Source organism: Anguilla anguilla, chromosome 8, assembly GCF_013347855.1.
Source record: "Anguilla anguilla isolate fAngAng1 chromosome 8, fAngAng1.pri, whole genome shotgun sequence".
In the NCBI taxonomy this organism is placed as follows: Eukaryota; Metazoa; Chordata; class Actinopteri; order Anguilliformes; family Anguillidae; genus Anguilla; species Anguilla anguilla.
In genome coordinates this window covers 20,354,890-20,379,869 of record NC_049208.1, presented here as the reverse complement: position 1 = coordinate 20,379,869, position 24,980 = coordinate 20,354,890, and the positions used below count along the sequence as shown (strand labels likewise).

The 24,980-nt window shown below is 51.8% G+C and overlaps 1 protein-coding gene across 9 annotated transcripts in view; it reads left to right on the top strand.

Moving 5' to 3' along the window:
- Positions 1–18,764, top strand: part of mib1 (mindbomb E3 ubiquitin protein ligase 1) — a 105,131-nt gene extending 86,367 nt beyond the window's left edge. For 3 of the 9 annotated variants that reach the window (XM_035428832.1, XM_035428831.1, XM_035428830.1), the window contains 9 exons: positions 3,962–4,048; positions 7,761–7,919; positions 11,508–11,689; positions 12,559–12,748; positions 13,852–13,930; positions 15,512–15,631; positions 17,224–17,295; positions 17,904–18,004; positions 18,611–18,764. In XM_035428832.1, coding sequence (XP_035284723.1) covers positions 3,962–4,048; positions 7,761–7,919; positions 11,508–11,689; positions 12,559–12,748; positions 13,852–13,930; positions 15,512–15,631; positions 17,224–17,295; positions 17,904–18,004; positions 18,611–18,751 — 1,131 coding nt within the window. In that variant the 3' untranslated portion in view covers positions 18,752–18,764. Of the gene's footprint in view, positions 1–3,961; positions 4,049–7,760; positions 7,920–11,507; positions 11,690–12,558; positions 12,749–13,618; positions 13,685–13,851; positions 13,931–15,511; positions 15,632–17,223; positions 17,296–17,903; positions 18,005–18,610 lie in introns of those variants that run through there. The other 6 variants (XM_035428835.1, XM_035428834.1, XM_035428833.1 and 3 more) reach the window with 6 other exon arrangements.
- The last annotated feature ends 6,216 nt before the right edge of the window (positions 18,765–24,980 follow it).

Below are 24,980 nucleotides of genomic sequence, written 5' to 3'. Positions count from 1 at the left end.
CCAACTCCCGCCACCTAATCCTGCGGCATTTCACACCGTCCGGCGGTCAAAGTGAATTACTAACGCTCTCGTCCCTTTGTTTTTGACTTTTTAGCTAGGCATGCCGATTTATATCCTGTCCTATCGGTGTGACTGCCTTAGTTTGGGACAACGCTCACCAACGCGCTGCGTTCTACAGACTGCGGTCCGCCGGCTGTGCTGCACAGTTTGGGATAACGCTCACCAGCGCGCTGCGTTCTGCAGACTGCGGTCCGCCGGCTGTGCTGCACAGTTTGGGATAACGCTCACCAGCGCGCTGCGTTCTGCAGACTGCGGTCCGCCGGCTGTGCTGCACAGTTTGGGATAACGCTCACCAGCGCGCTGCGTTGTGCAGACTGCGGTCCGCCGGCTGTGCTGCACAGTTTGGGATAACACTCACCAGCGCGCTGCGTTCTGCAGACTGCGGTCCGCCGGCTGTGCTGCACAGTTTGGGATAACACTCACCAGCGCGCTGCGTTCTGCAGACTGCAGTCCGCCGGCTGTGCTGCACAGTTTGGGATAACACTCACCAGCGCGCTGCGTTCTGCAGACTGCGGTCCGCTGGCTGTGCTGCACAGTTTGGGATAACGCTCACCAGCGCGCTGCGTTCTGCAGACTGCAGTCCGCCGGCTGTGCTGCACAGTTTGGGATAACACTCACCAGCGCGCTGCGTTCTGCAGACTGCAGTCCGCCGGCTGTGCTGCACAGTTTGGGATAACACTCACCAGCGCGCTGCGTTCTGCAGACTGCAGTCCGCCGGCTGTGCTGCACAGTTTGGGATAACACTCACCAGCGCGCTGCGCTCTGCAGACTGCGGTCCGCCGGCTGTGCTGCACAGTTTGGGATAACGCTCACCAGCGCGCTGCGTTCTGCAGACTGCGGTCCGCCGGCTGTGCTGCACAGTTTGGGATAACACTCACCAGCGCGCTGCGTTCTGCAGACTGCGGTCCGCCGGCTGTGCTGCACAGTTTGGGATAACACTCACCAGCGCGCTGCGTTCTGCAGACTGCGGTCCGCCGGCTGTGCTGCACAGTTTGGGATAACGCTCACCAGCGCGCTGCGCTCTGCAGACTGCGGTCCGCCGGCTGTGCTGCACAGTTTGGGATAACGCTCACCAGCGCGCTGCGTTCTGCAGACTGCGGTCCGCCGGCTGTGCTGCACAGTTTGGGATAACGCTCACCAGCGCCGCTGCGTTGTGCAGACTGCGGTCCGCCGGCTGTGCTGCACAGTTTGGGATAACGCTCACCAGCGCGCTGCGTTCTGCAGACTGCGGTCCGCCGGCTGTGCTGCACAGTTTGGGATAACGCTCACCAGCGCGCTGCGTTCTGCAGACTGCGTTCTGCAGACTACGGTCCGCCGGCTGTGCTGCACAGTTTGGGATAACGCTCACCAGCGCGTTCTGCAGACTGCGGTCCGCCGGCTGTGCTGCACAGTTTGGGATAACGCTCACCAGCGCGCTGCGTTCTGCAGACTGCGGTCCGCCGGCTGTGCTGCACAGTTTGGGATAACGCTCACCAGCGCGCTGCGTTCTGCAGACTGCGGTCCGCCGGCTGTGCTGCACAGTTTGGGATAACGCTCACCAGCGCGCTGCGTTCTGCAGACTGCGGTCCGCCGGCTGTGCTGCACAGGCATTACGCCGGATGACTGCGACACTTGGCGGTTGTCGCAGGGAGGCCGCGGGCCCCGGACGGACCCCCGGAGCCGCTCTTGCGTCGCGAGGCAGCGGAAGCCCCGCCCTCCCTCGCCCCGCGGAGCTCCCAGCTGCCGTTAGCCGTAGCACAGTTAGCACGTGATTCCGGTCGTCGAGGAGTGTCAGGGGCGAGTGCCTTAGCCGGACACGCCACCCAGAGGCCCCGGTCAATGCAGATTCATTACCAATTGATTCCTTCACATCCCTTCAGCAAGTTCACTCTCCTTTTAATTTGTTCTCAGCCAATCCTGATGGCACTGGGGGCGATGACCTCACAAAGGACCTGGATCATGGCACGACTGTCAAATGGATACCTTTAGTCTTGTAGCCGTCTAATGTGCCTTGTGAACCTCCCTCCTGACTATTTTATATAAAATATTTAAAAACCAAGGGTATATTTGTATGCGTCACGCTAAGATATGTAGTACAGAATCTTCTTTGTAAAATGGGTGCATTATGTTGAAATTTAAGCGAGAGGGTGACCTGTTCACTCTCCCGGTCTTGCCCGCCACATCCTGCCGTGTCTAATGAGCTCTCCAAGCGTGCGCACGGCCTCGGGGGTGGTGTGGAGGGGGGGGGGGGGATGCGATGGGGGCGCCAGAACCCGCCTAAACCACCGGCCGCCGTCTGGCCGAGCAGCCGCAGCCGTGGTCCGTCAGCGTACTTACGGTCATAATTAGCGCGCGCGCCTCTCCCCGAGCGCGTTGCGGCGAAGCGGGGAGCGCATTACTGCGCGCATCGGGGTGCGTAATGAGGACCGTTGGGCGCCCGCCGGGGGTGTCCGGCTCCTGGTCGGGGGCGGGCGGGGGGTCAGACGAGCCCGGAGCGCAGGAGGCGCACGGCGGACGGGGAGCGGGGAGCAGGGAGCGCGGCGCAGGCTAACGAGGGCGCCACGCGGTTGCGCTCCTCGCGGGCCTCTGCGCTCACGCCCGCGGGGCTGGTGTTTCAGCCCGAGCTGATTCGGCCTTACTGTGAAAACGCACAGCACGCTAAAAAAGCCATGCCATTTCTGCTCTGAGTTCCTCATTTAGCGCTTTTCTTTTGTTGCCACACCCCAGGTTTATTTACATATTTAAATACAGCCTAGCCTTAGCCTGAGCAGCGCTAGTGAGTGTGCTGGGGAAATTGTGTTTCTCACCTGCTCCAGTGTCATTTCTATCCACTCTGTAGAGAGTCTGTCCTCTTAACTTGTTGCCTCAGGCGCTTTGTTGTAGAACATGAGGTAGAAAGGGGTTTTTTTTCTAGTTTTTGGAGGAAAACTGATTAGAGGGGAAGTGAACAGAGGCGCAGACAGGATCTCTTTCCCTGGCCTTTCAGGAGGTGCTGACACATCGTAGATGGGCGAAAGTTAAACTCCTAGCAGGAGAGAAATCACACCTGTAATCCAATTTCGGGTGGGTGGGGGGGTGTCACGCGGGCCCCACCGTCCTATTGGCCGCTGCTTCTGGATTCCCCCGGCGAGACGGCCCCCCGTTGGCAGCAGCCGCGAGCGCGGCGGACGGCGATCGGGCGCGGTGTTCGACACGCTCGGCGGCCCGTCGGCGGCGGTTCATTAGTCACGGGTGAGCCGCGCCGGCCGGCCCCGTCGCGATCGCGGCGCTGGCCTTCTCGTAACGCAGGCGCGCGGACACGGGGCCGCCCGCCGCGCCGCCGCACACTCTGACCCGCCCGCCACGCCGCCGCACACTCTGACCGCCGTTAGACGCGCCGCGGCTGCTAATGCCCGCTGCTCACATCACCGCTGAGCCCGTACACCAGCTCAGAAAGATCCTCCCAAACGTCTCGATTTAAATGCTGGGGAGTTAGGGGTTCTAATTCACATTAGGGACGGGAGTGTTAAGGTTTTTATTTCATTGAATTGAGAAAATGAATCTTGCATGAGTATTAATGAGCGATAACCTGCATGTAAATGATGAGATTGACAGAGATGGGTATTTCTCACTTAGAGGAGATTACAGAAGGATTGCCCACTTCACAAGCCGACTGTTCCAATTATGATCCTAGTTAGGATACAAGTTACGATCACTGCAAACTGATCGTCTCTCATTCTCCTCCCCCCTTTCTCTCTTTCCCCCTCCTTCCCTCCCTCTTTCTCTCTTCCTCCCTCTCTCTCTTTCTCCCCCTCCATTCCTCCCTCTCTTTCTCTCTCCCTCCCTCCCTCTCTCTCTCTCCCCCCCTCCTCCTCTCCCTCTCTCTCTTCCCCCCTGTCTCTCTCCCTCTCTCTCCCCCCCTCTCTTTATCTCTCTCTCTCAGGGGAGTGCCAGTCTGGACATTCAGAACGTGAACCAGCAGACGGCGCTGCACCTGGCCGTGGAGAGGCAGCACACGCAGATTGTACGGGTGAGCTGACCCCCGGATCGCCTCCGCCGCCCCGCCTCCCGGGACACGATGGCACCTTCCACTCATCTGCCCGTCTCCCTCTCTCCTTTTACTGGGGTTCCGCAGCGGGTGGGGCGCGGGGGGGGCGGGGGGGGGGACAGCGGAGCGGCACAAGTTTAATTTAAAATCGCAGCGCTCCTGCGCCGGAATTAGCCCCTCGGATCAAACTGATGCAGCGCCAAGGAAAATGTTATCTCGCGGGAAGGGGGAGGGAGGAGGCGCGAGGGGGGGGGGGGCAGTCAGAGAAAGGCTACAGAAAGGGTGCCATCTTGTGGACGCCGGCGGTACTGTGCCCCCTGGGTGAGTTTGACCTGCTGAGAGCCGTGCTGCTGCTCTGCAGAACGAAGGCCTTGCATGTTAAAGAGCCGGGCTGCGGTATTTAGCGCACGTCAGCGCGGCGCGTCTTCCAGAAAGGCTCCTTCAGCCGGTTTCGCTTCCCACGTGGTAAGAGCGGCGTTTTAAACGTAGGTGCGGTGGTGGCCGTCTCTGTCGTCTCAAAAATACAAGTGTGCATTTTTGAAGGAGTTTAGCTTCGTTTCCTGAATACCCTTGGATGTCCGGTTTAGAAGCCCGAAGCGAGTCCTCGCAATGACGGCGTGACGTTCCACGGGGGCGGGCCGAGCTCCGCCCACTCGCCCAGCGCCGCGCCGGGGAGCTGCCCTGTTTACCAATTACGCCGCGTTCCGCTCGCCAGGCCGCCGCTCACTGCAAAGGCGATACGGTCCGTGATGAATCACTGCCCGGGCCCGGGCCCAGCCGCGCGTTTCCAAGCCCCTGATAAGAAGCGGCATCTCGCAGATACATCATTACCCCCCCCCCCCCCCCCCCCCCGGCTGTCCCAGCACCCCCCACCTGTAGCTGCTCCTCAGACACCCGCAGACTGCCCTTAGCTCCCAGAATCCTCATCAAAGAAATGTATAATTGATTATTCATAATTAATAATTACCCTTGCTGAGGTTAAAAAGTTAAGTAACACCATTCAGTCTGGACTCTCCTCATAGAGTGGGTTTCCCGTGTGAAAAATGAACTGTTTTTTTTCGGATATCCTGCTGTAGCTGTCGGTGAGTCTCCAAGCGAGCCTCTCTCTGAATGCTTAACTAGGCTGTCTTTTTGGCCGGCACTTCAAGTGTTTATTAAACAGCGGTTTTTTTTTTAAGCACACAATGTCAGTAATTACCGTGAGCGTCGCTGCCTTGCACCTGATAGGAGCTGTCACAGAACCATCTTGGAGCTGTTCCTAATGGCATCTGTGGCACGTTACATCCGCTAACACTGAACAGGATGCTTATAAATGACATTCTGTAGTGCTGGTAATGGCCCTGCTTTTTCCACCTAATAGAACACATTTAATCAGCCACTTAAACAATATCCCAGAGACACTGGAGATTAGTAAGCAAAATTGAATGTATGATTAGCCTTTGCTGCAGTAATATTGGAGTTGATGAAGAGCTGAATTAGTATGTCTCAGTTGTCCCCACCCCCTCCCCCCCCCCCCCCCCCCATCAGGACCACCCGAAACTTTAATCAGCGTTACTCGAAATCCGCATCTTCACGTCTGAGTAGCGGAGGCATCAGTCTCTTCCGTTTTGCGGCCCGTCTGAAGGAGGGAAGTGTCAGGCCCGTGGTAATTGAACCTTAATCACATTAACACATAATAGAGAGCGCTTGTTTAGGCTTTGTTTCAATTAGCCGCGGCTGTGAGGATCCCACTGCTGCCGCCGAGCGGGAGCGATCGCCACGGACCCGGCATCTGCTCCGCGGCTCCTGGGGACTAATCCCCAGAAAATCATTCCCTCCGAACAGATCGAGCTTCGCCGCGGGAGGGCCGCTGGGCGCGGCTCGGCGTCGGAGATTTACGGCGGTCCTCACACAAAATACGTTTTCAAAAACGAATGCAGGCCTATATTATTTATGAAGTATTTTTTTTCTTAAAATTTTTGTATTGTGAAATGTGCTATGACTGGTTCCTGTTGAATAAGGGTGACGCGTTTGGGTTCACTAACCGCTTCTGACAGAACAGAGGGACAAATTGCTTTGTCTCTGATTACGTATGCCAACCAGTCAAATTTTATTTTGTGTAGGGCCCGCTCACAACAGGAGCGTAATTAAAGCTCTCAGTCCTCTCCCTACGCACTGCTCCTGCCAAATAAGCTTCTGCTCCGACAGCGCTGAGACAAACAACATTTTTAGTCTCTGAAAACCTTTATTTTTCAGTGCCTGAAACGCATCGGAACACCTCATGAACGCTTAGTCATTAATCTTAATCTGAAAGTTTCTGAAACATTTTCTTTGTCTGTTTATCCTGGATCATTGTCTGTTCTTTTTTTAAGATATGAAGTTGTCATCACCATGTTTCATGAAGTTGGGAGTTGGGAAAAAATGGCTTTGCAAAGCCCCTGCCTTCCCACTAGGGGGTGCCAGTCAGGGTGGCAGCTCATCTGGGAAAGGCTGCTTATCTGAGAGGCTGGTCACACGAAGAGCAGTGTCTCTAGCCTTGCTTTAATGAATTGGGCACATTTGTATTAAACCTTTACACTACTTCAACATACTCCACAAGGAGTATACGCTTGATGTAGCACAATCACTTGGATATTGACATTTTATGCCTACATTTTTCCTACTACACGATTTACTTTGACATAATTTTATATAAAGCTAAAACTTCCTAATCTTTCCCCCCAGTTATTTTCTCTTCATTTTGGAGGGAATTGTCAATTGTGCCATGTTACCTTTGTGTGACCCATACAAGGAGAACTTCAGTCGGAATGTGCGCCCCTAAGCAAAACAAAATGTTTTCTACCCAGCCCTCCAGGTAGTGCTATGGGAGAACTAGCGCGTGGGACACTGGGTCATAGGCGCTTATGACAGCTCAGTCATATGACATAGCTCAGGTTCAACCCTGTTATGTCTAAGCTGCAAAGTGGACCTGTACTTATGGTGGGAGCCTCTGTCATCTGAGCCAATCAGGGCCCAGAAGCCCCGAGCCCTGGCTGCTTCTTTGACCAATGGGACTGCAAGGAGACAGGAGCTGGGAGACAAAAAAGCTCACTGTGGCTGAAAGAAACTGAGAAACGTAGTAGTCATGGCGACTCAGTTCTTTCACTGTTTCTAGCCCTGTGGAAACATTTTGAAATTAACACTGATGCACTGCGCATATAATATTACAGTTGCAAGAGAGGAAACAGGAACTTGCAGGAACTTAATCCCCATGCTACAAGGTGACCCGTGGACGTTCTCAGGGAAACGATCACAGCTTGATCTGGCAGTTTAAGCGCAAGCACATTTCCTTGGGGGCTTCGTATTAAACTTAAGTTCTTCAGGAAAAGTCAATTTCCATTTCTGGGAAAAGTTCCGTTTGAAAATGGAAGATATGGAATCGCCCCCTGATAACACACAGACGCGCGCCCACACGCTCCTGGCTTTCAGGCTGAGATTCAGTATCTTTCATTTCAAATGAAACGTTATACACACACACACGCGCGCACACACACACACACACACACACACACGCGCGTGCACACACACACACACACACGCGCGCTTTTGTTTTGGCCCAGCTTTTGGCCCTAGGTACCCTTGACGGGTTGTCGTTTCGCAGGGCCCCGGTTGGCCCGTGGAGCCGGAAGGTTCCGCGATGCTTTGTGTCTGACGGCCCTGTCCGTGTCCCCGTCAGCTGCTGGTGCGGGCGGAGGCCAAGCTGGACGTCCAGGACAAGGACGGGGACACGCCCCTGCACGAGGCGCTCCGCCACCACACGCTGTCCCAGCTGCGGCAGCTGCAGGACATGCAGGACGTCAGCAAGGTGGAGCCCTGGGAGCCCTCCAAAAACACAGTAAGTGCCCCGCCCTCCAAAAACACAGCAAGTGCCCCGCCCTCCAAAAACACAGCAAGTGCCCCGCCCTCCAAAAACACAGCAAGTGCCCCGCCCTCCAAAAACACAGCAAGTGCCCCACCCTCCAAAAACACAGCAAGTGCCCCACCCTCCAAAAACACAGCAAGTGCCCCGCCCTCCAAAAACACAGCAAGTGCCCCACCCCCCAAAAACACACTAAGTGACATTGTAGGCTGTAAAGAAAACATGAATCTGAGGTGATCTGCATACAAGGCATTTATATGCATCCTAGGCATTTATATAAGCCTGTATAATCACTGCTGTCTCTGTCTACATTAATATTCATGAGAACGGTGACATGGAACATGTTTTGATTCTGCCTGATTGGCAGTTTCAGAGATCCTTCACATATCAACAGAGATTAGAATCAAAAGCGAACTATAAACAATTTTACCTCTGATAAATATTCACAAGCAACAACAGAACTTTTTATATCCCAAAAAAACTGCTTTTTTGCTGCTGCACTGGGGGAAACTGCAACATCTTTGCACAATGGGAAGTGTTGGCTCTTACTGTGCAAGCTTTTGAAATAAACAAGGGATGCCAATGCAGATGTAGCATAAACATAGTTCACCAGAAGTCTATTCACCGTGTAGTAAAAACCCGAAACTTCTGTTCCTTTACTGTTGGGTACAATCCTCTTTTTAAAGACCTCTCATAAGAGACCCTGGAGTCTTCTCTACATACTTGCTGACAGAGGGTACAAGTGAAGACTTTGTAACCCCCTCTTATTCAGGTTACAGGTGGCAGCATTAGTTTAGCGTAACATGCTGCTTTCAGGCCTACGGTAAGCGTAATGGTAATTTGCAGTCTTTTCCCATTGGTAAAGCACCTGAGGAAGCACGCCCCTGTTTGGCCTCGTAATGCTGCCGCCATCTTGATGCCGGGGCGCTTTTCCCAGAAGAGAGCTGGCAGCGGCCGTGGAAGTAGCTGCTGCCGCTTCGCCCTCTCGCACAGCGCTGCCGTCAGACAGGAATCGAATTACACGGCCCGGCGGGTCCGTGAGCGCAAAAATATGAAAGCCACCAGCCGAAGACAGTCGTGGGAACGGCTGTTAAATTAGCAAGACCAGGAAGTCCTCGTCTCATTGTAATTACAAGGCAAACTCGGCTGAGTAAAAAATGTAGTTCAGACGAGTGAACTTTAGAGTGGCTGAGTTTTCGTATGGCTTAGTTCTTTTTTTAATGACAGTGTGGGGAGAGAGTATTTATCTTCCTGTATTGATACTGGAATTACAACTTTCCGGCCTGTTTCTCATTTCTTATGTCCTTATTGATTTTACTTGGCCGATGCCCCTGCATAGAAATGTGTAATGTTTACATCTTCAGAAGTCCATTAGTCATTTTCACAGCTGAATTTCGACTCGAGAAATCCCAACGCTTTGCAACCACCCCGACAAACCACTATTAAAACTGTCAATCCACACGTCCTTCCAGGACTCGGACATTGTCAGTACCAACTCCGTCAAGGACCCAGCAGCTCTTCAGTTTCAACATGTCCCCATTATTACAGCTATTTGGTTGCCATTCCTTTTTGCCAAATGATCAGACTTGTACATTAAAGGAAAAATCCACCCAAAAACTAAAACCTTTATTTTTATTGTGTGCAGAGAGCAATATCAACATTCAGACCATGTTGTGCGCAATGAGATGGCATTCCTAAAAGTTGAGCAGATGACTTCTAATGAGGTGTTAGAGGAAAATTCTAGCCGTCTCCTATGAGAAGCATACAGTATGCGCATCTGCATTCATGATGCACTGTGCAGGTACTTGTCCTTTGAAGACACGGTTGAGCGAGTTGGTGTTTCAATACCATATTCATATCTTTTAACCTTTGTCTTGAAAGACAGTGTAATGATGCCATTTATGCGTTTCCCTTGCAGAAGCATCCATAGTTCATTGCATCTTTTTTATGTCGGAGATGTCGGGGAAACACTTAAAGATGTCGCCTGCATCAAACCGATGATCCTCATACGCACCCCCCCGTCCAAGATTTACATTTAGCGGACGCTCTTCTGCCGCAGTGTAGCCGCGCCGGTTTAACGACGCCGTTCGAAGGAATTAAAAGTGTAGCCTTTGGCCCGTTTAGTTTCACGGGCTTTTGTGGGTTCGCTTGCCTTTGCGCTCAGACCTTTGCGTGGGGCGGAGCCTCGCGGCGCGGGAAGTGACCCGGGAAGCTGAGAGAGCCGGCGAGCGCTGCGACGCACATTAACACGCCACGCGTTCATCCGGGAGTCGCCATTTTCAGTTTGATGGTGTCAGCGCAAGGGGCGCAGGGCGTAAACGTAGTGCGGGGCGATTGATCGAAGCCTGCCTGCACTCCAGAAAGAGCTCTGCAGAAGATTTCGGGCCAAGCAAATGCTGGCTGGTTCCCTGTGCGATTTCCCACGTTCACATTTCCCATTTCCTCACATTTCAGAACCCGTCAGAGCTCTGCTGGCCGCTCGCCCCCTCTCTGCTTTGCCCCACAGGAAGTTACTTCTGCTCGTTTTTCCAGTTTTCCAGGTTCATGTCTTCCCCACCGTTGCTGGAGTTTGTGTCAGAGGTGGATTCCTTATCGATCGCAGTTTAGTGGTGTTTTGCTGCAAGCCACGCGATGCATTTGTAATTCATGAAGGATTTTTAAAAGCCCAAAGCGGTCCTAAGCCCAGGCTTAAACAGGTGGTCCCAAAGGGTTGAGGTCAGGGCCCTGGGCAGGCCAGTCAAGTTCTTGCGCACTGTTCTCGACAAAACCTTTTCTATGTCGACCTCGCTGTGTGCCCGTGGGCATTGTCATGGTGAAACAGGACAAGGGCCTTCCCCAAACTGTTGGGGTAAGCACAGAATCATCTAGATTGTGATTGTATGCTTTAGCATTGAGGTTTGGAACTAAGGGGCCTTTCCCAAACCCTGAAAAACAGGCCCAAGACACCCTTTGTCCAGGTACCTTTGGTCATATGGTGTACCTGGTGCAGGGCCTTGGGTTGTGACGCTGCCCCAGACTGAAATCCTCCGTTAGTTTCAGGCGCTCAGGCGATCTCTCCTCTCCGCGCCACGCATCTGTCACTCGTCAAACGTGGCAGTCTGACAAATCTGACTCCATCAGTCACTGTGTCAGGAGACGCGCAGGAGAACACATGAATTTAGATTCATTCTGCGCGCCTGAGCCATCAATCACGCCGAAAGCGTTTCAGTGCATCGCAGGGATTTCTGTTTATGCCCCGTATCTGAGATTATTCATCAGCGGTTACAACTAGGTCATCTGTAACACGAGCGCAGTCTGTCACAGGGGTTAGCGGCTTTTTATTTTTAATTTTGAAATTGTTTATAAAAAGCGTTTTCCAAATAAACTACTGAGTTAGTTTTATCATTTGACCTTTAAACCCCCTGATACACTCTGACATTTCAGTCTTTTAATTGTACCTCACGTAATTGTTTTTATTTCTTTCCCCCCCTCTCTGTTTGGATTTGGATTTGTATTTGTATTTGTGAATCCGAATTGGCGTTCAGCCTCAGCTGTGACCCGTCTCCTGTCGTTTCCTCCCTGTAGCTGATCATGGGCCTGGGCACCCAGGGGGCGGAGAAGAAGAGCGCGGCCTCCATCGCCTGCTTCCTGGCGGCCAACGGGGCCGACCTGACCATCCGCAACAAGAAGGGCCAGTCCCCGCTGGACCTGTGCCCCGACCCCAGCCTCTGCAAGGCGCTGGCCAAGTGCCACAAGGAGAAGAGCAGGTCGGTTCAGAACGGGCCCCCCTCCCCGGGACCGTGCAGAACTCCGGCTCGACCGCGACCGCGACCGCGACCGCGACCGCTAACCCTGCGGTTTTCCCCCCTGCCCAGCCAGCATAATTGGGTAGAAGACATTTCAGTCGGGAGCAAACTGGGGAAAACCCAAAACTGAAGAGTCTTTGGCAGCCTAACAAAATTCCTTTGCACAGAAATCTAATAAAATTGGGGGAAATGGAACGATAAGCAAAACTAAATTTAGTCAAGGAAAATGAGCATAATGTCTATAAATTGGATCAATTCATTAGCGGGTTTGATTTATTTCAGAGTAGTTTTGAGCATCATTCCTAGAACATTAGCAGCATGGTTTTTGTCATTGCTAGCAGGTCAGTTCGTAAACGGTCTGTAATCCAGGATGACTGTAATCGGTCTCATTTGCTCGCCTCCCGTTTTATTATTTCTTTCTACTCTCTTGCTTTTTGGTTCTTTCTCTTTTCGCTTTCTTTCTTTACCTCTCTCTCTCTTACTACCCCCAACTCATATCCATCTCTCCCCCTCTTCCTTTTGTCTTTCTGTCTTCTTTCTTCCTGTCCTCATTGCCTGCCTTTTACAACCCCTTCCTCCATCTTTCTCTCTATTTCTGCCCCTCTCGCAATTCAATGAGGCCTTATATTAGTGTCATTGATCTTATTTACATTAGCAGGTGAAGTGTGACATACAGTATCACCATTAACTGTGACCTCACTGTGTGACTTATACACATGCCTAACTAAATGCATCTCTCTTCTCTCTCTCTCTGCCTCTCTATCTCTCTTTCTCTCGCCCTCCCTATCCCTCTCTCTCTCTCTCTCTCCCTCCCTCTCTCTCTCTCTCAGTGGTCAGGTGGGCTCTCGCAGTCCCTCTCTCAACAGTAACAACGAGACCCTGGAGGAGTGCATGGTCTGCTCGGACATGAAGAGGGACACCCTGTTCGGCCCCTGCGGCCACATCGCCACCTGCTCCCTCTGCTCGCCCCGCGTCAAGAAGTGTCTCATCTGCAAGGAGCAGGTCCAGTCCAGGACCAAGGTACCCTCCCGAAACCGGGTAGCCCAAAACCGGGTAGCCCGCGCCCCAGCGCACGGTCAGGGCCGTTGGCTCTCTCGCCTGCGGGCTGCGGTCGGAGAGGACGGCGACGGAGGACCTCGTCTCCAACTGTAGCGTCAGAATTTTACGAGATTATCGCGGCCTGGTACGCCTCGTAACTGGGCGTACAGTTTTAGCTTGGCTTAACGTGTTTGCGGTTCCCTCTTTTTAAAATCCATCTTCTGTTTGCGCCGGTCGCACATTTGGGCACACTTCCTAACCCTGAGAAACCTCCTCCAGGGACTGCTGTGCTTGATCAGCTTGTGCATCCGATGCGCGGTGTGCAAAACGTGCGTCAGAAACAGTGATGAATGTAACTGACCCACGACTCCTCAATCACTATCTTACTCCTGTCTTTGAAACGCAGTCCGTTAAGCTAATGGGTAAGGGCAGGGAAGTGTAACTCCTCTCTGCAGATATCAGGAGAGATATGTCTTTTTGAAGATCATGGCGGCCATTTTGAGCCCATTAAAATGAAGGATAGGAGTCCTGTTTCTCATCCCGGCAGCCATTACGGCGAAGTGCTCTTAGAGTAACGGTATGGAGCAGACGATCCAACCCTCCTTATGTATTTTTTTTACTTTATTCTGACGGGGAAGAGGAGGGCTGGTTGCAGATAGAGAGGGATCGCGGTACAGAGAGTGTAATGGTGGATGATGGAACTCCCAGTGGCACAGGGGTTACACGGTCTACTTGACCGAGGCATTTAACCACTTCTCCTGTCTGCATTTTGAGGTGCGTGTGTGTGCGCGCTTGTGTTTATGTGTGCGTGCGTGCATTTTTTGTACCCTGAATGTGTATCTCTCCCCTCAGATTGAGGAGTGTGTTGTGTGTGTGTGTGTGCGCGCGTTTTCTGTACTCTGAATGTGTATCTCTCCCCTCAGATTGAGGAGTGTGTTGTGTGTGTGTGTGCGCGCACGTGTGTGTGCGTTTTCTGTACTCTGAATGTGTATCTCTCCCCTCAGATTGAGGAGTGTGTTGTGTGTGTGTGTGTGCGTGCGTGTGTGTGCGTTTTCTGTACCCTGAATGTGTATATCTCCCCTCAGATTGAGGAGTGTGTTGTGTGCTCGGACAAGAAAGCAGCAGTACTCTTCCAGCCCTGTGGTCACATGTGCGCCTGTGAAAGTAAGTGACTCACACACCTGTGACCTCACACCCACTGACTCACATACCTGTGACCTCACACCCACTGACTCACACACCTGTGACCTCACACCCACTGACTCACACACCTGTGACCTCAGACCCACCGCTACCTGTGACCTCACACCCACCGCCAACCTGTAAACTCACCTCCACCTTTAACATCACACCCACCTCCACCTGTGACCTCACACCCACCGCCACTTGTAACCTCACATTGTTGGATTGTGCAGCTTGCGTACCCCGTTAAGACCCAGGCAGAGCACCCCCCCCCCCCATTTTAATTTACCCAAATGATGTCTGCTCTGAGATGTAATAATGGTACTGCAAATAATGACTGCTTTAACAGAAACGGATGGCCATTCTAAGTGCGCTGAAATCCCCTACAGCACTAGGGAACATTACGGGTATAAAGGTTAAGTTTTAGCTGAACAGCTGGGGACAGTTCTCGACCACTCGACCACCCTCGGCCAGCCTGGCGGACTTCAGTTACCAGCATTAGCACAGACTCAGTGGGCAAACTGCTTCCAGCTATCTTTCCTTATTTAAACAAGATTCTCTTAATAAGATTGCTGCTGAGCTGTCATTTCAAACCATGGCCTGTTTTAGCATGGAAGCCATTTTAAACAGCAGCCCCTTTTGAATGCTTTAAGAGTTTCCTTCTTGTCTTTCATCTTCCTTCAGTTTCCTCGTTTTGTGTTCTATTCCCCGTCCTCCCTCGCAAATGATATATTCAGAGAACAATTCACTGTTACGGATCCATTTTGCTGTCTCTGGGTACTTCCAGATATCTTAAATCTTCAAAGTATATTATTTGCTTAGTTTTGCTCCTTATCCAGGGTGACTCTAAAGTATTTTACACATTTCCTCTCTAGCAGCGGAGTTATTCAGTGAGGAAAGCAGATAGAGACCCTAAGGCTTTGAGCCTGGCATCCCTAATGGAATTCAGACGTGTTCAATTTCACACCATGACACAAACGCAAAGAGAGAGAGAGCCGGAACTTAAACAGGGACTCCAGAAGGCTGGATTGGGGATGAGGGAATAGTGTTAGCGTTAAGCTACTGTTTATGCGCCGCGGGGAGGTGGGAGGAGTCTGCGGGTAAAAGCCGGGCCGTCTCGCTTTCACACACACGACAGGGCCCCCGCCCCGCCCCGCTGTGCTGCCTGCCAGGCCGCCAGCGGCTCGCCCGCCAGGAGGGCACCCTTGTTCCAGACCCGGCGCTTTCTGACACGCTGTAACAACGGCACGGTTCATTGGCCGGGTGGAACAGAATGTACAGGAAGCTCGCTCGCGGTTGGACGAGTGGAGTTTTCGCTGTTCGGCGGCGGAAGTGGGACCCCGTAACCGCTCCCGCCACGAACGGCAGCCCGATTCTTGGTCCACACACTTGCCCCCATGCCCTACACCGTCAGCCTGTTGCGAACGCCCCGCCCCTCCCTGTCCACGATTGGCTGACCCGTTGCTGTTGCCGTGCCCCTCCCCGGCCGCGATTGGCTGACCCGTTGCTGTTGCCGTGCCCGTCCCCGGCCGCGATTGGCTGACCCGGTGCTGTGCCCCGCAGATTGCGCCAGCCTGATGAAGAAGTGCGTGCAGTGCCGGGCGGTGGTGGAGCGCCGCACCCCCTTCGCGCTCTGCTGCGGGGGGAAAGGTATGGAGGACGACACCGCTGATCAGCACCTTAGTGAGTGAACCTTCCACGCGTTCCCTTTTAATTCTCCTTTTCCTTTCTTTCCCATTCCTCGCCCGTTTGCTTCCTCTATCCCAGCTCCTTTCAACTTATTTTTATGCTCTGTCCATTGTTCTGTTGTTTTTCCTGTTATTGTTGCCGTTGTATTTGATGTGTTTGTTCTCCTCAAGCACCGCCATCAGTCAGACCCGCAGTACATGGACTCCAGGCCTGTGTTCCTCTCGGCCGGACTGCGTCCTGTGTGAGCGCAGTGCAGTTTCACTCACACTGCGTAACTGAGCCATTTCAGACAAACAGCACAGGAACGTGTCATTCCTGAGATTGATGGACACGCAGTAACTGCGCTTGTGTGACGTCCTGTTTACACCACAGGTTCCTAAAAATGGGCTCTGTGGACGGTGTGAAAGCGTGTTGTCTGGGCCCTCGCTCATTCACCTCCATGCGGGCAGGTCATGTCGATTACTGGTGGTGTTCTGACTTGTTAAGTTTAACTTTGTTCCCCTGGTGGAGCAAAGAAGTGCATTTTGCTACACAGTATTTCTTGTTTGCTTTCGATAGATTGATTGAATTTGTTTGAATGTGTGTCATCTCCTGTCTGCTGAAAATCATTTTGTGTACACACTTTGTATATACATGTATTCCACCTTTTGATTTTTAGTTTTTTATTAAGGTTCTCATAAGTTTCCCATGTTTTTAGTTTTATATTATGTTTTTGTATTTTAATTTTAGTTAAAAGGGAAACTATGGCAAGGTCACCAAGATACTCAGCTAAAATACATATGTATTAGTGGCAGCAGAGTGCATCTCCCTCTGTCTCTCTCTTTCTCTCTCTGTCTGTCTCTCTGTCTCTCTCTCTTTCTTTCTCTGTCTGTCTCTCTCTCTCGCTGTCTCTCTGTCTCTGTCTCTCTCTCTCTCTGTGTTTCTGTCTCTCTCTCTCTCTCTCTCTCCTGATCTCTCTGCTCATAACATACTGTCACTGGAGAGATTATGATGACCTGGAGGAAGGTCACAATGAGTAGAGAGTGCTTTAATACCTCCAACAGCTAGAGGGCAGCATGCACCCAATGTTGTACCTCAAGGGTGGGAAAGGTTTTCCTTCTACCTTTGATATCTAGATCACCATTTTTTCAGTGTCACTGTTGATGGGCTATATTCCCATGAATGACAACAAAAGGCAACTGTTGAAGGCCTCAGGGACCACCGCTAGATTTGCTGCTGTGAATCACAGCTAAGGCTGAATAATCTCGAACCAGCCACCCTGCCCCCCCTGCTCTGCCCCCGCCCCGCCCTGCCCCGCCCCACAGCTTATGTCATCCTGTGGGTTTTTTTGGCGGGTTTTGAGGGGTACCGCTTTTGTTCAGTCCTGCCCTTCATGTTACTAACACTAACATTAGTATTGCACCAACCTCTGCCAGATGGATGCTTAACCACTGCAAGCATCGCCTTTTTCCCCGACCTCTTTTTACGAAAGTGTCCCCGGTTTCCTGGCGGTTCCGCTGAGGGCGGAGCTTAGAGTGAACTCTGAACTGCACTGGTGCGCGGCGCAGGAGCGTGCCAACGTAACACTGTGACTGGTTGCTTCTCAGCAGGGAGCTCAAACTCTGTGGCAGGGGGGTCGCAGGATCTTCTCCAACCCAACAATCTGGCGCTGAGTTGGTGTAAGTATTCCCCCCCCCCTCCCAACCTGGTCTGAGTTTGCCCTGCTTTCCAGGCCTTCAAATCCCCCCCCCCCTCCCCCACTCCCCGCACACACACTCACACTCTGACACTCACTCACTGCCTCCTGCCTTGTACTGTGTCACGAAACACTGATCCTGGACCAGCTGCAGACCTTTATTTAACCCGCTGTTCGGATAAGGCTTTGGGGGGAGGGGGCTGATCCTGGACCAGTGCTTGGGGCATGGTAGCTTCCCCCTGTGCAAGCGCATAGCCCTTTAGACAGACGCCCCGATGCAGAGGCCTACGGGCGGAGCTCCCTGCAGTGGGGGGGGCGGCCCGGCCAGCGAGCGCCCACCACGGGAGTCTGCCTCGCCCCCTGGTACCAGTCTGAAACCCCTGCTCTTACCCGCGTGGCCCCGGGCGCAGTCCGGCCGCCGCGGCCTCCCCTTCTCCGTTTCGGCGGGGGGGCCCTGCTTTAGCTGAAAGGGGCGGCAGGCGTCCCTCTGAAAAGACGGCGGTGTTCTCTCTGCTCCGGGCCGGTTTTTCGGGCCAGTCGGGTAATCGGTGTGTCTGGCGCTCCCCCCCCCCCCCCCCCCCCCCTCCACAGCCAGCGGAAACATCCCCGCCCTGCAGAGGGACAAGGACAACACCAACGTCAACGCCGACGTGCAGAAACTGCAGCAGCAGCTGCAGGACATTAAAGAGCAGGTATGATGATGTCATCAGTCGTCTGCACAGACGCCAGTTTATTGCATCATACATCTCAATTTTTTCATTCGATTAAGTCGATTAAAATTAGAACTTCTGTAATTATAGTATTTTAATATTTTGTGATCTTATGATGATGCTGTATATATGACAATATCAACATGATAATATAGCAGTCTGATAATGTCATAGCAATGTGGTCGTTTTAAAAGCGATATGATAATGATAATATCGATATGATAATATTCTTATATTAGTATAACATTATGTACTTTTTTTAACTTGTTTTTTCTTTTAATTTGTCTTGTCATTTGGTTGTTACTTGGTGATTATGTCAGGTCCTGCGAGAAAAAGAATGTCACAGAGGCTTCCGTTTTAAATAAAGGATACGTTTAGTAGCATTTCTTGAGCAGGTATTTTGGTATGCTGGTGCATTTTACCTTAATATTTGATGTTTAAATATGCAATTGGTCGTGAGATTAAAACTATAACTAAGTACAATCTAATAATTGATCTCAGGAGGTGTCTTTCACAGGACTGCATGTGTAAGTGTGTGTGTAATTGTGACGTGTTTGAACTTTATGAGGCTGTGTGGTGTCTCCTCAGACCATGTGCCCGGTGTGTTTGGACCGGCTGAAGAACATGATCTTCATGTGCGGCCACGGAACCTGCCAGCTGTGTGGGGACCGCATGAGCGAGTGCCCCATCTGCCGCAAGGCCATCGAGCGGCGCATCCTGCTGTACTAGAGCCCCGCCCTCTGCCCTGGAGCCCCGCCCACCACCTTAGAGCCCTGCCCTCTGCCCTCTGCCCTCTGCCCTGGAGCCCCGCCCACCGGCCTAGAGTTCCACCCTCTGCCCTGGAGCCCCGCCCACCACTCTAGAGCCCCGCCCTCTGCCCTGGAGCCCCACCCACCACCATAGAGCCCCGCCCTCTGCCCTAGAGCCCCGCCCCCCCCTTCCCTCCCTCACTCCCCCGTGCATCCGTAGGCATCGTGCAGGATAACAGACCATCTCCCTCTACCACCCCTCCCCCCCCCCCCCCCCCCCCCGAAACCACACCCGCCAGATAAAGCAGCGAAAGGTGTCGTTGAAGTAATGCCCTTGTTTGGAGCCTGAAGGCTGAGTTGAATATGTGGAGCCCTCCAGCTGTTCTCTCGCCCGTGTCACCATTAGGACTTCTGGCCGCGCGGTGTGGTCTTCCCGCTCCCGCTCGCTTCCTGCCTTGCTCCAGACCTCAGAGGAGGTGCTTCTTTATGTCTTTAGATTCACTGGTGGGACCCACCTACTCTCTCAGAATCCCCCCATCAAACGTCAAGTCGCAGTATTGTGTACAGCAGGGGGAGCCGTCGAGCAGTCGTTTGCCACCCGCGTGGACTTCTGTTCAGAAGGCTTTCTGTCTCAAAGCCTTAATTTTCTTTTATTTTTATTTTATTGCTTCTGATGCGGACATATTTAATTAGTGTTAACCGTCGTCGGCTTCCCACCAGCTACCGTTGTGGATGTACGGTCCGTCGTATAAATCGCTGATATTTAACTTGGTTACATGGACACGGTACAGTTTGCAGCAGCTTGCTGCTGTAAGGGGCTTTAGGGTGTTGTGAGGTCAGATCTTTGGCCTTGCCTAGCCTGCCTGTGACGCCCAGTTCAAAATGGAGCACGGGCATCTTAAGTTCTTTTCGTTTTTTCTTCATTCATTTCTGGATTTACTCACTGCCTCTCTTTATGCGAATATTATGTTTAATTTTGTCATGAATTTTGCATTACAGCTTGTTTGTTTTCTTTATTTAATCTTTAATGTAATTCTATTTGCCCCCTCTTGCGAAGAAAGCAAATCAAATCTAATCAAATTGAAGTGGAAAGTCCTCTTTGTGAAGGCGCCAGCTTCTGAGCTTCTTGGCACAAGGTTGCTAGGTTGCCAACCCCCCCCCCCCCCCCCCCAGCCCCTTGGATCATATCGGCCCGTCGATAAGAACGCAGACCCAGGTTCCAGTGCGGAGCTGTCTTTAACCCCGCCCCCCACCCGGTCGTCCGTGTCTCTGGGCTAGCTGCTCTGATTCCCCCCCACCCTCTCACCGGCACGCGGCCCAATTCATCCTAACAAAGCGCAGTCTCGCCGGGCACCGCAGGTCCACCTCCGGCCCACTGTTAAATCGCCGATACCGCCGCCGAATATCCTGCGGGGAACCTCCTGTCCTGTGGGACCGTCGGTGGACCCCCGCCGCCCGGTCTGCACATTGAGAACGAGGCGCCAGCCTGGCTCCTCGGCACGCCGTTCTTCTCCGGGCTGCCCAGGCAGCGACGGGTCGAAACGCGTGCGTAGCTACTGGTTAGTTTCACAGGAAAGGTCCCTCGCGCCATGTACAGTACACTGGGCGTGACGTTTCACCGAGTGCGTCAGGGTACCGCTCGCAGTCCGTCGCCCTTAAAGGGATAAAATAATGGTATTGTCTCGTACTACAGTGTAAAGCTAAATGTGCTTGGCTGTTCCGTGCTTCTGCCCAATATTCGCATATAGACGCTTGTGGGGATGCGGTGCCATCTTGAGTTTTGTCGACTGAAAATGTTTTTCCTCTCTATATGTAGATTGAGTTAAACTACAATGTTATGTAAAGCCAACACAGATAAATATTTTATTTACTCGTAGTAGAGGACAAATGACTTTATTTTGTATTGTTGCTCGAAATAGGCTGATAGGTGTCACTGCTTTCCCGAAGCTGAACGTGGCTGTTTTGCTGCTGTTTTACGGAACTCTGCTTAAACATTAATGTTGACAAACTGGGTCATTCAGACGGACCACCTGTAAATGCTAACAGAACATGCTTTGTCCCAAAGGTCTGGCGAACATTTTTTTTTTGCTGACTTGTAGGTCACACGATCATGATTTAATGTATGATCGTGATTTAATGATCATGAAGTAAAAAATAAAAAAAATCATATCTAGCCAGTTCTATCTGTTGTCTGAAAGGTGTAGTCAGGTTCTCCATGAAATAAAACAAGGTGCAGAGAACAGTCTGACGTCACTGGCACAGAGATGTTTTTTTTTTTGTCATATACAAAGTAACTTCATACTTTGACATCAAAGTTGATTTAATTTTCTATCCATTTTATATGTTCATGTTAAAATGTAATGCTAGAATGCACTAATGTACCTTCATGGTAGTGTTGGTAGTATTGTATTGTATTCTTTTGTTACAGTTATTGCAAAGGCCAATTAAAAGAAATCCATTTCCTGTTCAGCTTTCCACCTTTGTAATCGGAATGGGTCTGCTGCAGACTGTATTTTTATTAATGGCTTGTAACATTAAAAGTGGCCTGCTCTGTATTGCTGAGTGCTTTTAAAAGAAATGTACTGTTAAAATAAAGGTCCTATGACACTATGGCTTTGAAGACCAACGCCAGTGCTGCCTGGTGCCTCGTTTGTGTGTTAGCGGATTGTTGCGCTTTGGTGTTAAACTGTCTTAAGTGTTGTGGGAGGAGATTAAGCCCCAGCCGTTTCACTGGGAGGTGTATCTATTTTGCATTATGTTCTCTTAGCAAGGCGGCTTCAGGTGTCGTAGCTGAAGGGGAGCCAGTGGAAGACGCCATCCTTCAGCGACGAGCCCAGGACTTAACCGGAGGCCCATTTATCACCGTAAACTCAGCCCTAACCGTCCAAAGTGGAACAGCGGACGTTTTCTAGATAGAGGAGCGACGGGGGCCATTATAGAAGCCGTCTTTCCATCTCTCCCACTTTGTCAAATGCCCCGTCGGTGTTGCGGCTCATCAGGGAGCACATTAATAACTCTGCCGTGCCGGGCCTTTCCCTTCCTCGTTTTTCTGCGCTGGAAAGCAGGCGCTTCCCGATACCGAACCCCCCCCCCCCCCCCCCCCCTTCCGTTCTGCAGGTTCATCTACCTTTCTGCCTCCACGCCTGGGTTCGCAGAACCATGGGAAAGTTCTGAAGCCCGTTCTGAAAGGCTCCAGTGGGAAGGGCTTTCCCTGTGCCTCTGCGTTACCCCTGGGCTAAAGTCGGTCAAGCTCTTAGGAGTTTTCAGCTGAGGCAAAGTGCTGCCGATCCGGTCCTCTGAATGCCAGTACAGCCCTTCGGACTGCCCTGGTCTGCACGTACGACACACGGCTGCTCTGCTCTTGGTAGCTTGTAGCTGACGGGCTTGGGCTTGGGTGCTGTTATTCCCCGAGGCCGGGATAGCCCCCTCCCCCTCTCCCCCGGCAGCGCGTCGCGGCGGCTCGACTGGTCGTTCGTCACCCGAGGCGACGGCCGCTGCTCAGCCGGGGCGCTGGAGACGGCGCTATCTTCCCCGGCCCGGGCGGGGGGCGCCCGTGTTTGTTTTCGGGGGTCGCCCGGGTCGTTACTCCTCCCCTGGGTACGGGTCAGGCACGGGGGCGCCCTGCCGTGACGGGGGGGCGGCGGCCCGCCACGAGCCGCCGGGGCTCAGACTGACGGAGCCCCCCCTCCCCCCGGGTGGTGGCGGTAGACTGCCGGGCAATGACATTGACCCCGCCGGTCAGCTGTCCGCCATGGGCGGGGAGATTACGGCACATCTGTCATTGCCCCTGCGACCGCCGTACGCCTGGCCCGTGGTGAGCAGCCACAGCTCAGTGACTGATCCCCTGCTGGTCCTGAGTTCCAGGGCCTTCCAAGCGCAGAGAGCTTTATAATTTAAAACAGTCAATTGAAGTCCTTTTGTCACCTTATAAGGTACAGCTAATGGGGATCTGATCCAAATAAGCTGAGTAAATCATGTACAAATCGTGTGCACTGTAAGATGAACATAAAGTCATAAGCATAGCAAGAAAACTGACAAAAGCTGAGAGAAAATGTTAGTATCACAATGCATTAAATATTTGTGTAGCTGAATTAAAATTTAATGTTTATTTGTTTTGTGCTGCATTTTTATCGGGTCCCAAATCAATCGTGTGGATGAACTCCATTTCCCTGAACAGGCCCAATGAGAGACTGCAGGAGCACAGAGAGAAATGGAAGTGTAGGTTGAATGTTTCCACAAGGTGGTAGCACACCATTGCTCAGTCTGGATTGGTGCAGCTACTAGACTTGTGCTTCAGGAAAGTCTATAAAAAATTTTTTTAAAAAGCTGGCCGCCTGTGGCAGACAGATGCAGTTAACGGCAACAGCCCACCTGTCCCAAAGGTTCTTGGGATATGTTCCGCTCATGAAGTTTGGAAGAAGAAAAAAAAAGTTACACGGCTGACAAAATGAGCTCTGATCAGCAGAGCAATAAATAGGCAATAAATTGTGGACTTTACTGTACTGTCTGTGTTTACAGCTCTGTACACATGAACTCTTGTGTTCTTAAGATGTGCGGGTGCTCTCGACTCGTCAGGGGTCAGCCCCGTTGGAGGGATTGATTTCTGTAAGTCTGAAGGTCCGTACACATCACCCGTGGAAACTTCCATATGTAAACCAAGACGAGCTGCACGATTCTCCTGATGTACGAGCACGTCTGGGGTGGTAAAGCAGAATGAGGTCGGGCCCAGAGGTGTGCGTATGTCGTTAGACCTGGCTCGGTCGGAGTGATTTATTCTGCTTGTCCCGCTTGTGTGCGTGCATGCGTTTATGCGCGCACACACACACACACACACACACGAGTCAGGATGGATCCATCGATTCAAATGACAAATTCTGACCGCACCATCTGCATTTCACAGCAGAAGAAATCAAGATTTATCAGACCAGGAACGTTTTTTTTTTCTTTTTTCTTTTCTTCAGTTGTCCACTTTTGGTGATCGCATGCCCCCTGTAGCCTCATCTTCCTGTTCTTAGCTGCCATGAGTGTCTTGGCGTGGTCTTCTACTGCTGTAGCCCATCTTCAAGATTGAACGCATTGTGCCTTGAGATGCCCTTCTGCACACCGCTGTTACAAACGGCTATTATTTGAGAATTTGTGGCTTTTTTGTTAGCTTGAACAGGTCTCCCCATTCAAACTAATAAGGTGTATTCGCCCACAGATGTGATGCTCATTGGTTGTTTGTTGTTTAATCGCACTGTTCTCTGTAAACACTAGATCGTAGTGTGTGAACATCCCCCGAGGGCGGCTGTTTTTCAGATACTGGAACCACCAGGTCGCGCACCGACAATCGTACCGCAGTGAAAGGCGATTAGATCACACCTAGATCGCCCATTCTAATTATCTGGTTGAACAACAGCTCAACCTCTTCACCGTGTCTGCATGCTTTATGTATGGAGTTGCAGCCACATAGTTTGCTGTTTGTAGAAACAGGCTACTTGCCAGAACAAGCAAGTGTACCTAACAAAGTGGCCACTGAGAAAGTGTGTGTTCGTGTGTGTGTGTGTGTGTATGTAGATATAGTCTATATATTGCCCTTTTTATGACAGGTTTGGGCAAAGTGCACTTATCTGGGAAGGCACTTTGTTGACTAGGAAGGAGCAGGAGGCCACAGATCCCAGAAAACAGCCGCCCCCATCTCCCCTCGCACAGCAATAACGCGGCTGCGTTCCCCTCCCTCGCCCCTCCGCTCGGGCTCCACAGTGCTCCCACACACTGATTGCTTTATTGGTATTGATCGGGGCAAAGTTTCGGTAATCTCCCTACGCTCAGCTCCGGTGGGAAATGAAAGGAAAGCGCGTTTCATACGGCGGGGCAATAACCGAGCAAACAAGTCGCGCCACGCAGCGCCATTTCCTTATTCCCCCGTCTGCTGTAACCGCGGCAACATACTCTCAGAAGTATTAAGTGTGCTCTTTGGGTTTTGTTTTTTTAATTTTTAAAAGTTTTTCTTTAGCTCTTTTCTGCCCTTTTCACACCAAAATGGCCGCGTATCAGCTTTTTAGGCTTTGTCGTACTGTAAATGTGTTTCTTTCAGGATACAAGACAGGAGTCCATTTTTAATATCCCAACATTTCATGAGACATGACTACTACAAATGTGTGGTTGTGCTAATTCATTTTATGTAACCATGGAGATGACCAGGAAAATTCTTTAGTGATTATTCATAT